The following is a 13,730-nucleotide window of genomic DNA, read 5'->3' as shown; positions in this document are numbered from 1 at the left end:
GTTATTCACAAAATGTTTCAGTTTTTATACCTTTTATTTACAATGTAATAAGCTACTCAGAACATGGAAAAAACAAAAATACACTGAAAAGAACATACAGGAAACAACGTTAATGAGCAGGTAGCGTACATGCCAGTTGAACATCAGTAAAACAGCAATTGATCACATGCACTGCAGTGTCAGTGTACTTCCACCAGAAGGACAACTTCAAACAAAAAAAACGAAACAAACCATTTCAAATGCATATAACAAGTAAAGGAAAAAAAAAAACAAACCAGATATGTTTGGAGCTGAGGTAAATCCAGGTGCCAGTATGGTACTTTATCATTATGTACACAAAAATAAATCACAGCTTATGTTTTCATAATATCTTTTTTGGTTTGTTAAAAAGAATTCAATCAAAAACTGAAGAGAAACAGCCTCCTGGGAACAGCTTACAGTCCCTCAGCGGGGCCACCAGAGGAGTGAACACAAAATAAGGCAGCAGTGATTGACAGACAAGGTTGAATCCTTGGTGAAAGAAATGTGTGAATGCGTCACGTTTTGCAGTTCGGCTTTCGTCATGTTTAGGAGTGACTATGAGGGAGGGGTGGGAAAAGAAACTGGATTTTCTATTTTTTTTTTGTTTCGTTTTTTTTTTCCAAGCACCACAACAAAATACCCAAGAAATTGCATAAGAAACCTGGTATAAAGTAGAAACCGTTCAGCAGCTGATAAAAAAGCAAGTTCATTTACAGTAGTGACATATCTTACATTATTATTATCATTATTATAATCTTCAAAATAAATAAAATTAAATATACACTTTCCAGGTAGGAAATCAAAAGTTACTTAGCTGGTACACTTCCAACAATCATTCCTCACAGAAACACAAGAGCCTTTCAGAAACAACCAAAATGGCTGCCTGGTTGTTTCGCATCCCCAACTAGCAAAAGAATGGCGCAAAAAGCCTTTTTTTGAAGAATGACTTTGATTTTCTTCAAGAAGCCATTTCCTTTAGCTAGAAGGAAAAAATGGAATACATGAAGTAATCTCTGTTGCATAAAGCAATAATATTTCCAACAAAAAACACTGATTATAGTATATATTATACAGAATACTCTGTCATCCCTAACTTCCTCTTTAATATTAAAAAGGAAACATCTTGTGCTCATCACAAAACTGTTGAAAGTCATTTCTGATCCTGCATCCTCCCCTTATAGGGAGTTCAGTTCAGCTGAGCTCAGGAGACTTTATGAACAGGATGTAAAGGGTCTTGTTATGTCGCACATATCTGAATTACTTACCCTGGATGTTATATAACAGCAATGGGAGGCTTAGTCAAACGCCATTTCTTGGCTTTTCCTTACACAGCGAGCCACCTTCCTCTTGAACTCCCCGTTAGGGTCCTCCCTCCACTCTTTCTGCAAGGGGAAGTGCAACCATCACCTTTCCAAATCCATCTGCACCGGCCACAGATGGGACAGCCTCCCAATGCTCAGCACTGTAAAGACGATCAGCCTGACTCCCAAAAACCGATGGTCATTCTTTAAGATGGTTATTTAACTTAGTTGTAGAAAAGGGCACGGGCCAGTTGTGCATTTCAGACTCACGGTTCTGAATATTCGCACAGGGAACCTCTCACTGTCCCTGGTTTCATTCTTTATTCCTGGCCTACAGGATGCTGAGGCAACCCATTAATCTTACAAGTTACACACGATTATAGCATCACTACATAAATATGAATATTTATATTAGTTGCACTATCACACTGTTCTTACTCTTAAATGTGGTTATTTTGTGTTGGGAATGACTCCCCTTTGGGCATAAGTCTTCATAACAGAAGTAGGAGGGTATTCAAAGGTTATTTTTGGGGGGGGGGGTCCCTAAAATGAATCTCTGACGAGTGTAGGCGGTCTCCTGTACTAGTGCAGGGCAGTGGGACTCACCGCAGCATCCACATTGGCAGGCGAGTCACTGTTGGGGTCGGCTAGCATGGAGATAACGCTGATCATGATGGTCTCCACTGTGTGGATGGGCAGCCATCTCTCCTCCGGCTTCTCGTAGCCAAACTTGTCCTCCCCCGGCTCGTGCAGGATGGAGATACACACATCTCCGTTCTTCGCCACTGAGGAAGAGTTTGAAGGCAATTCAAGGTCATGTCACCAGCCTGGGGTGGTGGGAGTCAAGATCCACACCGTCCCGAGTCAGGAGATCACCATCCTTTGCACTCCACAAGTCAAAATGCATTCTTTTGCACTTTCTGTATGCTTCTTCCAACAAATTTGAAAATGCCAACTGCAGTACACCAAGCCTGCCTCTGCCACCACCATCCGTGCTTGCGCAGGGATACTGAAATGGGACATATGCAATCCTCCAATACACTCACATGCAACCAATGGCTATTTTTCACATTACATGTCCCATAGTGCACCACAGCAGAGTGAATTCTGATTGGATGGTAAGCGCATCTCCAATGACGCCATCTGCATGACTCACAGGCACCTCACGAGCTGATGGAAAGTACCGTGGTGGCGAGACAGGTGGACCCTGGCTGATGAAACCCACCCTACCCTTGTGTTTTGGACTCCCAGTCATTGCTCGCGAATGACACAGCTCAGACTCGAACCCGACTCCACCTATGCTCAAGAAGTGCCTTAACTGGCTGAGGCAATCAAAATGCATTTTTAATGGTTTAACTGATTGACCAGTATTAATTTTAGGGCAATAAATCGAGACTGCTCAGCCGAATTCTTCATTCAAGAAGTGTTCCGTAAAGGGTGGGATGGAGTCTAACCTTTCAAAACTGGAAATAACGCTGCATAGGGGGAAACATTCACATTAAAAGGGTAATAAAAAATATCATCCTACCGTTGGGATGCCAGATTTCTGTAATAAACTTCATCTTTGGAGGCCGCAATGGGTAATCATAAGGAAAGGTCAGGTATGCCTTAAAAAATCCCCCTTCGCTGCAACGGAAGAAAAAGGGCAACAAGGTTTTCATGACTTTTACCACCAAAGATGTCAAACAATATAATACATTTTAATCTTTTTCTTCATTAAATGTCAAAGACAGTTCAACAGATGGAAAAGTAATCAAAACACTGCTAACTAGACACTGTTAAAGTGCTCAAAAGCAGTTCTGGGTCAATGACATTCAATAACCCTCCTCCACGCACAGACACTTACAAAAGCGTGTCCTGTGGGCCTATGATGACAACTTCCCATTTGTAGATATCATCGTCGTCTATCAGGCCGGCTGAAAAGCCTTCCACGGGGTTCTTGTTGAGCTCTGAAATCCAAACACAGTGTAACAGAATCCTGTTTTATCACGTAGAAGGAAACAATAGGATGCACACAGGCACCGCCAACAGGTCAAGCACACCTTGATGGGAAAGGCCAGATATGCCAGACTGTACATCTGCTAACAGGATGGCTGGGATAAACGATCCAACGAAATGGCTATGCAAACCATTTTTAAAAGCACAAAATGTTTGTTATGTTAAGACTTCAATTCATAAAAAAAACATCCCATAACTATGCAGTTGATTATCATACAGACATTTGCACAGGTTGGTGTGTACAACGCAGTGCTATAATGAAAAGTTACGACTATGCATTAAGGTGTAAGGGCTTCCCACAAGAAACTCATAAAAACAATAACAAAAAGTACTTTTTGTCTCAAAAATCTGTATTCTTTAATGTTGTTATTTATATTGTCAGTTTGGAAAAATTACATAAACATAATGATGAACATAATGACCTGATTTATCTTCCTTCCCTACAGGCCATGTGAAAACACTTAACTGTCGCAGACAACATTGCCAGCCAATGCATACACACTTCCGCTAATTAATGAATCAACTGGTTAACTGAAATGCTGACATCTGACAATGTGCGACTGAAAAGAAAAGCCTATTAGTGAAAACAAGCAGCGCCCGAATGAGCTACCATTGGCCATTCCAAACACGTGGAGCTGAATGCTGCAGACGAGTTTAGATCACTGCTTTCCATTACAACTAGAATGGACGTCGTTACCGAGACTCGGTTAACGATTTGGGTTGAAAAGTGGCACAACCGTGAATCAATTAGGACAATAAAGAAACTATTCATGTTTCAATGTTTCTTGGTGAGGACCGATCCAGATAGCGCTCTCCTCGGCTGTCTATAAATTGCTTTGATTTCAACCATGGGAATTAAGGCCTACTTGACACTCAATTAACACAGTTCTGCTTTAAACAGATTTCAAGTGGAACGGAGAGCAGGAATCTGATGCGTCTTAAAAATGCATGCTTCAGATAATTAAAGTACAGTATGTACTCAAGACGGCTTGCCATACTACGTATAGCTCAGACACAATGAATCTGGAAGACCTGTAGACTTACCAAGGCAATGCAGTGTTGCATGCCACTTTGAGGATGCACTAAAATTATTTTGCGCATTTTTTTATAGCTCTAACTAATATGGCTTGTATTGTAGTGTCCATAATATTTATTCTGTAATACAGAGTACAAATTGTTCACAGTTCCTTTTGTAAGTTGTTAAAATAGAAATTGGGAGAATGAATTAATTTTACTTTAAAAATTGTAACTGCAGTGGTTTAAACAGACTCCCTAGCTAATCGTGTGAAGGAATTCGTGATACATCAATTCAATTCAGTATGGCGAGCCAATTTACGCATTTTATGATAAATGAATTTCCATTTAATACTACTTTCGACGCCATGGGATATTTAAAATATGAAACCTTGACACTTGGGACAGTCAATGGATGTTGCAGACAGCTGACCCTTTATATAGCCACGTTAGGTTGCTAGCTCATCTTTATTCCAGCATTAATTGTTTGTCTCTTGCCAGCTGGTTTGGCTAACCGAGCTGGACTCCAACCCAGTGGTACGACTTGGTAGCTACAGTAGCTCGCTAGCTCCCAAGCTAATTATTCCTTTGTTCGTTAGCTAGCTACCTAGCCAGCTAACAATATATCTGAATAAAAATATGTTAACGCCTGTTGCCTAACAAAACAAGAAGGAAATCTACCGCTGCTTGCGAACGAGGATTTGTAATCCCCGTTGACTATCTTGCAAGGTCGCCAGCTAAAGTCCATTTATTGTGGCCACAGGAGCTAGCCAGTCAGCTCTATTTAAACAGCACAGTCCGTAACATTGGCATTGACAGTTTAAAGTAAATTTAGCTCGCTAGCTAACGTCATGAAGCATTTGTTAACCAAAAGATATATGTCCAAACATAAGATGGCAAACGTGGCTAGCCGAGAAAGAAAAATAACACGCTCAAGTACACCATTGTTTGCGAAGTGGAGCAAAGAACTGAAGTCGCCAAATACAGTACACAGCCATGTAAACAAACAGCAGGACTAGCTAAGCTAGCTGCTCTCAGAATGGCTGTTGCGCCGTTCAGATGGCAAGTAGCTTAAAGATAATTTGAGGTTTTCTAGCTAATTCTCACCTGCCAATTGTTTTCGAAGAAGCAGCGCCGATTGTTCAGTCATGGTATGTGGGCTTCTACAAAAATGAACGCAGCTATAGCTGAAGGAATATCGATAATCAAATAAAAGGAAATGATATGGAGTCCACCAATTGCCTTTCTTAGCTCCCCTGGCTGCCCCTGTGTCTGACACATTTAGGGCTCCTGGAGTGATTTAAGCCGATTTACAGCGCATGCGCATGTATTCGAGTAGCCCAAGCATCTCGCCTGAATAAAAAAGAATAATAAAATAATACAGAAACTACAAGGAATTCGTTCAAATACACACACATGATGTTGAAATACCATATAAATATTCGCACAGTATTATAATAGCTTATTTGTGTTATTGGTTTAAATTTATTTTTTGTGTATGCATAGTCGGCTAGCTAGCTAGTAACTTTTAAGACGCAGCAAACAATCCCGGCGAAGGACCTACTTCAAGACCCTGCGGCGCCATATTTGATACAAATATAAATTGTGTCTTCTAGGGAGGCGTAAACTTCGCGACGTTGCAAGCTCGCGGTTGATGACTGTTTAGTTATATTCATTGTTCAAGATAAACAAACAACTAAACATGAATGTCATAGATCATGTTCGGGATATGGCAGCTGCTGGACTTCACTCCAACGTGCGGATAATGAGCAGTCTTTTATTGACTATGAGCAATAATAACCCGTACGTATCAAACGCCTTTTAGAAGCTTTATCTTTCCGGTACACAGTTGGTTAGCTAGTTAGCAGCTCAATCCGTTTAACAAACAATCACTATTGAAGAAGACAGATACTCCGTAGCTATACTCCGTTTGGCGGATAGGTGTATACTAGCTACTCGTTCTCTGCTTGTTAGCTAACGTTCACGAGTTTGTTGAGTGTAACTAACGTTAAGTAGTGTAGCAATCACGCTACCGTTAGCTAATTTTAAATTGACTGATGGTGGAATTCTTCCTTAATAATCCTCAGTGAAGTTTCGATCGGAAATTATGCATCATTCCTGTCTGCAATAGTTTCTGTTCGCGCTTGACAGCTGTTTGAACCCATTTCCGTGGTAGCTGTCGTGAGATGCGAAGAAAGTTAGTTAGCTAGCTAACTGACAGTGTTGTCACTGTTGTGGATCGAAGTGCTGCCTTCATGACACCCAATGCCCCCCGCTCCATCTAACAAAGGTAACATGCCTTTTTTCGCAGAGAACTGTTCTCCCCGTCCCAGAAGTACCAGCTGCTGGTCTACCACGCGGACGCCCTCTTCCACGACAAAGAATACAGAAATGCAGGCTGCAAGTACAGGATGGCTCTACAGCAGAAGAAGGTACTGAGCAAAACCTCCAAAGTGCGCCCTTCTACGGGAGGAACGGCGTCCTCGTTGCAGACACAGGTACGCAAGTCTACGATTCCCACCTAACTTGAGGTTGCTCACGGGTATGACTTTAGAGCAGGCGGTGCGCAGATCCGTTATTATTCCTTTTATACGGATGTATTACTGCAGGTAACTGTGTCCACTCTCGGCCCGTCTATATGACTCTCTTAACTGATTTAGGCAGCAGCTCTTCTGAAGTGATGCTTGTGAGCAAGCAATTTGTGATCTCCAAACTTGCTGTTCTCATTCAAGCGTGTGCAGGATAATTTTTTGTGAAATTTATGTGAAATACATGAATTTTGAGTGCTGTGAAGACCTCCAGTGTCCTTTATAATGTGTTTATGTGTGTTTAAAAAGTGAGGTGGAATTGTATTTTTATTACATGTGCAAAGATATACATGTCTTTGTATGTATACATATACATTGAATTTTATGACTCGTTAATGATGGTTGAAATTCTTGTACGGTCGACCTGATTCTAGAGCCTGCCGTCTGAGATTGAAGTGAAGTACAAGATTGCTGAGTGCTACACCATTCTGAAGCTGGACAGAGATGCTATTGCTGTGCTGGATGGGATCCCCTCTCGACAGAGAACGCCAAAGGTCCGCTCGAATGACCAGTCGTAACCACAGTGATCACCCCCTCCCTGCTGTCTTACAGGAATCTGCATGTTGAAATGTTTACAGTGATGTATCAACTCCCCTCACCACTCCATTGAATTTGTTCCTAACCCTTCAGTCACTGAACCCATAGGTCATGCACCATGCAATTGTTAACCAAGCTACTCCACTGGAACAGGACTGTTGCAAACAGTAAAACTCAGTTCAGTGTGTTCTCCCCTGATTGCAGATCAACATGATGCTGGCTAATCTGTACAGAAAGGCAGGACAGGAGCGATCCGCAGTGACCAGCTACAAGGAAGTTCTGAGACAGTGTCCTCTGGCGCTTGATGCCATCATTGGTAAGGGCCGCTTCAGTGGTGTGACCCACGCAGACATGCGTATCTCTGATGAGTGGTGTGTACTGCATGGTGGTGTATTCAGTATTAAAGCACCCTTGTTGATGTGTTTGCTCCAGGTCTGCTGTCCCTGTCAGTGAAAGGAGCTGAGGTGGCCTCAATGACCATGGATGTGATTCAGAGCATTCCCAACCTGGACTGGCTCTCTGTGTGGATCAAGGCGTATGCCTTCATTCACTCCGGGGACAACCTGCGAGCCATAAACACGATCTGGTGAGGAAACGGGACTCTTTCTGTGTGAATGTGCTCTTGACTTGACTTTTCATGGAGAAGGCAGCCTCGTACCAGAAATGATTATTGAGTCTCTTCTACCTGTTTTTAATCAGTTTTGCAGACAGCCTGTTTGGCGGTTGTGTTTCCTCTGTCTTTGCCCTGCTGTTATTGAGGGGTTGCCTAGATACTGTATTTGGTCCCCCTCTGAAATGGGTAATGGCTGATTGTGGCACTCTTTTTGTGGAATAGTGTGTGTACCAGGGAATTTTTGATTGTCACAATGATTATTTTTTATAAATGTGTTGGAGCAAAGTTAAAAAAAATTAGATGTGTAAGAATCTGTGGTCTCCTTCAATATTGTACCATTAAATGTTTGTCAAATATATATTTGTGTAATATTTTCATATACCAAAGCAGTTATGTGTAAATGTAAAAACTTATTAGTTTCTAATGACAGAATTTCAATTAACCCGTTGAACAATCCTTGGAGTATTACCACAGACTTAAGTAAAAGTAAAGTAAAAGTAAAAAAAAAAAGAATATTTTGAATATTTTGCAAGTGACTACACAAGCTGAAAGGTAATTCCAGTTGTGCTAGTAGCTTGCAGTATGCACCAGAAAAACAATGATTTGCCTTCTATGACCTGACATGTGCACAAAGGTCTCCATGCAGTTTCATCAGTATGAGAAGCAGGATGGGTATTACACAGCAGCTGAATCATGTTCCCACCTCCCTCTCCTGCTCAGCTCTCTGGAGAAGAAGTCCCTGCTACGGGACAACGTGGATCTGCTGGTGAGCCTGGCTGACCTCTACTTCAGGGCGGGGGACACCAAGAACGCCATCCTGAAGTTTGAGCAAGCCCAGATGCTGGATCCTTATCTGATCAAAGGTACAAGTCTCCATCAGACAGTGGAGCTGTGAAGGTGGTTTATGGACACTATCTCTCTGTACCTTTGCTTGTTATTTTGGTGAAAGTCCAGGCAATCCATGTGACCATACCTGAATATTGTTCATGTGTGTTATAAACAGGTTTAGCTGGAAAGTAGAAAGTGTTGTATTGTAATCCTGTGATGTTTTTTCAGTGTTATATTACATTGTAGGGTGTTAGTCCTGTTGCTCATTGATGGTGTCAAATTTAGTTACATTGTATCCAGATATTGCTAGCTCTTCAGTGTAAGAGCCATTTTGTAACCCTTTTCTCTATATGCAGTAGTGGAATACATCTAACTAACTGGGCAGTGTGCATGCAGCCATTATTAGTACAATTCAGTGCCAAGGATGTATACTGATGTGACTAACTGCAGTGGTGTTGGCGTGTGTCCTTAGGCATGGATGTGTACGGCTACCTGATGGCACGTGAGGGCCACCTAGAGGATGTGGAGGTCCTTGGAGGACGATTGTTCAACATCTCAGACCAGCACGCCGAGCCCTGGGTCATATCCGGGTGAGAGCTGCAGTGAATGCGTGGCACAGTGCTTGTGTTACTCTGATCAGTGTCTGTATGTAATGGCCCGTTATGAGGCACCATGTAGACTTGTAATATTTTCTAGTATTGTTGACTCCTTATATGGCTTTTTGCTTGTGTTGTACTCTGTTGCACTTGTAAGTTGCTTTGGATAAAAGCATCTGCCAAATGAATAAATGTGCAATAACCCTTAGCCTACATTTACATTTCTGAGGTTATCAGAGTTTAGAAATCCACTAGGCTTAAAAGTAGGAGAAAAGGGGTTGGGAGTAGTTGCCCAAAAAGGCATGGCTGTGTAAGTGCAGAACTTCAGATGTTACTTTACATTACATTCCATTATTGTCATTTAGCAGATGCTCTTATCCAAATCAACTTTCATAGGTTACAATTTTTACATGTCCATTTGTACAGCTGGATACAGCAGCGACGTTTCGGTTACGACCCCTGCTCCTTAGCACTATGCTACACTGTCACCCCACGTTGTGTGGGAAACCGAATGAAAGAAGGAAAGAGAGAAGTGACAGGACGTCCTTGGTGTGACATTGCCTGTGTTTCCCCCCCCCCCCCCCCCCCTTCTCCCTCCAGCTGCCACAGTTTCTACAGCAAGCGCTACTCACGTGCCCTCTACCTGGGCGCCAAGGCCATTCAGCTGAACAGCAACAGTGTGCAGGCCCTCCTCCTGAAGGGGGCAGCGCTGCGCAACATGGGCCGGGTGCAGGAGGCCATCATCCACTTCCGAGAGGCCATGCGCCTGGCCCCCTGCCGCCTGGACTGCTACGAAGGCAAGGCTGAGGCAGAGGGCAAAAAACCCCCCAAACTCCAACATCTGGTCATAATAATGAGCTATTTGGTGGAGAATGGATATGTGGAGGAGAGATACTGTAGTTTGCCACATAGCGGTTTGGGGGCTGACTCTTGGCCAGTGATCATGTAATTATGGGATCAAATATCAAGTGGGACAGTGGTGTTTTACTTTACACTGATATCTCCATTGGAAAGCAAGCTGCATATACAGGTATAAGGTTTCATGCAAGACACACAGACATGGCTGTTATATACACCCTGGATCAGAACCCCCAGAGAGCAGCAACGGTAATCACAGTGTTGGCTACAGAAGCAGTGAACTTAATTCCTTTTACATTCAACGTTATGGTTTCCGCTTCCTCCTGCCAGGACTGATCGACTGTTACCTGGCCTCCAACGGGATCCGGGAGGCCATGGGGATGGCCAACAACATTTACAAGACGCTGGGAGCCAACGCCCAGACTCTGACCATCCTGGCCACAGTGTGCCTGGAGGACCCTCTGACCCAGGAGAAGGCCAAGACCCTGCTGGACAAAGCGCTGGCCCAGAGGCCCGACTACATCAAGGCTGTGGTGAAGAAGGCGGAGCTTTTGAGTGAGTGGGGGGGGGGGGGGCGAATATGTGTTTCGGGATGCTCAGGGTAAATCTCACCAAAGAACGCAGGAACAGCTCCGCACTGCTCCGCTGCAGCAGTTGGGGGCGCTCATTAATGGGGTTATTTCCTAGGACCATTGGGAAACCCACCGTATTTACTGGGCCGTATTTTAGCTGAGCTCTGGATATGACATCACTTAACACGTCTCTGCTGTTAGCTTGTTCTTACTGAGACTGGATATTACAAACATCGTTGTTCTAACAGAAGGATACAAGTGAATTATTTTCTGGATGTCATTTCTATCCATTTGAGCCCCTGAAAAATTACAAAGCTATTCAGATTTATTGATTAACAGTAATTGTTCAGTGAGGCCTAGCACAATGAACTGGGCAACTAATTCAGTCAGTTAAGTGTGATTGAAACAGCTAACCACTCTTGATTCAATATGTTGAATGAAGTGTAATTTTCTTCTAACACATACTCCTCAAACACCACTATTTCTTTCACAATGGATTTAAAAAAAATTAATTCAGAAATGTCAAAAGATGATCAGTATGCACCTACCAGTTCAATTAACCTAATTAACTGACAGGTCATTTCCTGTTCCAGTTGATATCAACACTATGCCCCCAGGACCAGTTAATGTACTGCACTACTGTAAAAATGTGGATAGGTTTTTGTAGTGTTTAGACTTACAGTGTCCTTGTACTTAGATTGCCTGTATTTCCTGTAAACTAGGTATAGAGATTAGTGGCACATGATAGCCAAGGTTGTGTTTTTATTTTCTTGTTCCAGGTAGGGAACAGAAATACGAAGAAGGCATCGCTTTACTGCGACACGCCCTGGCCAATCAGAGTGACTGTGTGTTGCACAGGATGTTGGGAGATTTCCTGGTGGCAGTCAACGACTACCAAGAGGCAATGGACCAGTATAGCATAGCACTCAGGTAACAAATTGCAGGAGTTGATGTTTTGAGATGTATCAGACACATATTTGTGTGGATGTTTGAAAATCAGATATATGTGTAGAAATCTCCTTTGACTTCATCACTTAGACTGTCACAACAAGCTAATTTAAGAAACACATTCAATACTATCAAAAGAATAGATCTCATTGTAAATTTTCCACTATGGGCAATGTGAGGTTGCACCAGCAGGAGCACAAAATGTTGAGTCCCTAAGGAACATACAAATACCAGGAACCCTGACAAAGCAAAATATCAAGTGAACGCATTAAAGGAATTAAATGTCAGTTTAGCATTTTTAAGACCTCCTCAATTTCTGGTTCAGTGCACTTTACATGGCCTCATTGTTTACTGTACAGGTTAGTGCAGGGTGCCCTCTAGTGTTGACCTGTGGCAATTGCATCAAAGACTCAAATCGAGGAAATCCAGATACCAAGAACGCCTGAGCCAGAAACCAAGATACCTAACTGAAGTAACTGTGGTTTCTGAGGATTTGTATATGAATGCCTATTAAAGAGTGTGTAAGAGGAGGTTCAGTAAACCAGTAAGTAAGTTTTGCCTTGCTGCCACTGTGGATACAGTGAGGTGGGAACCGGGTTAGCAGAAGGCAGGGTGACCACTGCTCTTTCTCTCTGCTTTCAGCCTGGACCCCAACGACCAGAAGTCCCTGGAGGGCATGCAGAAGATGGAGAAGGAGGAGAGCCCGACGGACGCCACGGTGGAGGAGGATGGGGACGACATGGAGGGCAGCGGGGAGGACGGGGACCTGGAGGGCAGTGACAGCGAGGCGGCGCAGTGGGCTGACCAGGAGCAGTGGTTCGGCATGCAGTGACCCCCGGCCCAGCTCCTCAGAGTCACCCACCCCCAGCCCCCCTGCACAGGGCCCCATATCACAGTCCCACCCACACTCCCTCCCAATCAGTTATTGCATTCAGTAAGTCCCCATATTATCTGTGTGTTAGGGTGGGACCTGTGCCCCGGGGGGGGAGGGTGACACACGCCCTGCTTGGGTGAGAGGGTGTGGCACGCCATCACCCCCACACCTGCCCACCCATGTAGGGCCTCTGTCAGTTCCGTGACGTTGCAGGAGCTGGGCCAACTGCATGAGATCTGCTGTGCGAGGACTTGTGTGGGATGATGTTCCTCGTGTACGTGTGCGTGCGTGTGTATATATACATACAGAACGGGAGAAGGATTTTCTGCAGTCTCTTTATTCAGTGTCTTTTTTCAGGGTGCTGTCTGTTCCCTGTTCCTGTATGGCTGCTGTCATACAGGTTTTTAAGCTTTTGTCTTATGTAATTTTTTGCATCATAAAATGTTCATATCGGTTTTTTTTTTTCTCTTTTTCTGATGAATGACTTTTGTGGCCTGCTCTTTCTCTGTGTTCTTTGAGAAAAAGAATGCTTCATGCCAATCATGTACTGGTTTCTTCTGAATTGCATTCTTGGCACTATAACTGATGATGGGGGAAGGTGGTGGGTGGGGAGGGGGGTTCCTTATACAGATGTTTATAACACAGTGTAGTGTGCTGTACATATACATATATATAACATGAACTTGTGTCGTTTAGGAGCGTAAAGGAAATAAAATCATGGCAGTGGTGTTGCGTCTGCAGTGCAGCGTGTTTCTCAGGTATTGGGAGCCTTTCTGAGCTGTTGGTGTCACTTGTTTTTTGGGGCAAAACGTGCATTACGTCCGTACAACACACCCCCTGGGTGCCTTCAAGAGAAGTTTTGAAGAGATGAGTTTCTCTTGAGTTTCTTCTCTATCTATCCCTATTTTCTATTAAAAAAAAAGCAAACAGAAAGGCACTCTACACTAGTTTAGCACTTAACTCAGTATCTTACCGACCTGTT

At 43.3% G+C, this 13,730-nt stretch overlaps 2 protein-coding genes across 2 annotated transcripts; one reads left to right on the top strand and one right to left on the bottom strand.

The window, feature by feature from the left end:
- Positions 1-703: 703 nt before the first annotated feature.
- On the bottom strand, positions 704-5,611 carry LOC118776438 (ubiquitin-conjugating enzyme E2 G1-like). The gene is made up of 6 exons (XM_036526796.1): positions 5,442-5,611; positions 3,169-3,271; positions 2,851-2,948; positions 1,929-2,107; positions 1,287-1,403; positions 704-1,000 (listed from the first exon to the last, which is right to left on the bottom strand). The coding sequence occupies exons 1-5, from the start codon at positions 5,482-5,484 to the stop codon at positions 1,317-1,319; spliced, it is 510 nt and encodes a 169-aa protein (XP_036382689.1). The 5' UTR covers positions 5,485-5,611; the 3' UTR covers positions 704-1,000; positions 1,287-1,316.
- A 338-nt stretch (positions 5,612-5,949) lies between these two features.
- anapc7 (anaphase promoting complex subunit 7) lies at positions 5,950-13,469 on the top strand. The gene is made up of 11 exons (XM_036527255.1): positions 5,950-6,137; positions 6,646-6,832; positions 7,297-7,416; positions 7,664-7,775; positions 7,892-8,045; positions 8,793-8,935; positions 9,373-9,490; positions 10,097-10,293; positions 10,685-10,909; positions 11,706-11,856; positions 12,517-13,469. The coding sequence occupies exons 1-11, from the start codon at positions 6,037-6,039 to the stop codon at positions 12,704-12,706; spliced, it is 1,698 nt and encodes a 565-aa protein (XP_036383148.1). The 5' UTR covers positions 5,950-6,036; the 3' UTR covers positions 12,707-13,469.
- Positions 13,470-13,730: the final 261 nt, after the last annotated feature.

Source organism: Megalops cyprinoides, chromosome 4 (genome assembly GCF_013368585.1).
Source record: "Megalops cyprinoides isolate fMegCyp1 chromosome 4, fMegCyp1.pri, whole genome shotgun sequence".
In the NCBI taxonomy this organism is placed as follows: domain Eukaryota; kingdom Metazoa; phylum Chordata; class Actinopteri; order Elopiformes; family Megalopidae; genus Megalops; species Megalops cyprinoides.
This window is presented reverse-complemented; position numbering and strand designations above follow the sequence as displayed.

Bases quoted from the DNA above. Each gene is read 5' to 3' on its own strand.
- LOC118776438 (XM_036526796.1), bottom strand. From the start codon at position 5,484: ATGACTGAACAATCGGCGCTGCTTCTTCGAAAACAATTGGCAG. The intron at 3,272-5,441 runs GTGAGAATTAGC...TTTGGATTTCAG, and splicing joins TCTTCGAAAACAATTGGCAG to AGCTCAACAAGAACCCCGTG. The intron at 1,404-1,928 runs GTGAGTCCCACT...TTCCCCTTGCAG, and splicing joins CTGCCAATGTGGATGCTGCG to AAAGAGTGGAGGGAGGACCC.
- anapc7 (XM_036527255.1), top strand. From the start codon at position 6,037: ATGAATGTCATAGATCATGTTCGGGATATGGCAGCTGCTGGACTTCAC. The intron at 8,046-8,792 runs GTGAGGAAACGG...TCTCCTGCTCAG, and splicing joins CGAGCCATAAACACGATCTG to CTCTCTGGAGAAGAAGTCCC. The intron at 10,910-11,705 runs GTGAGTGGGGGG...TTCTTGTTCCAG, and splicing joins GAAGAAGGCGGAGCTTTTGA to GTAGGGAACAGAAATACGAA.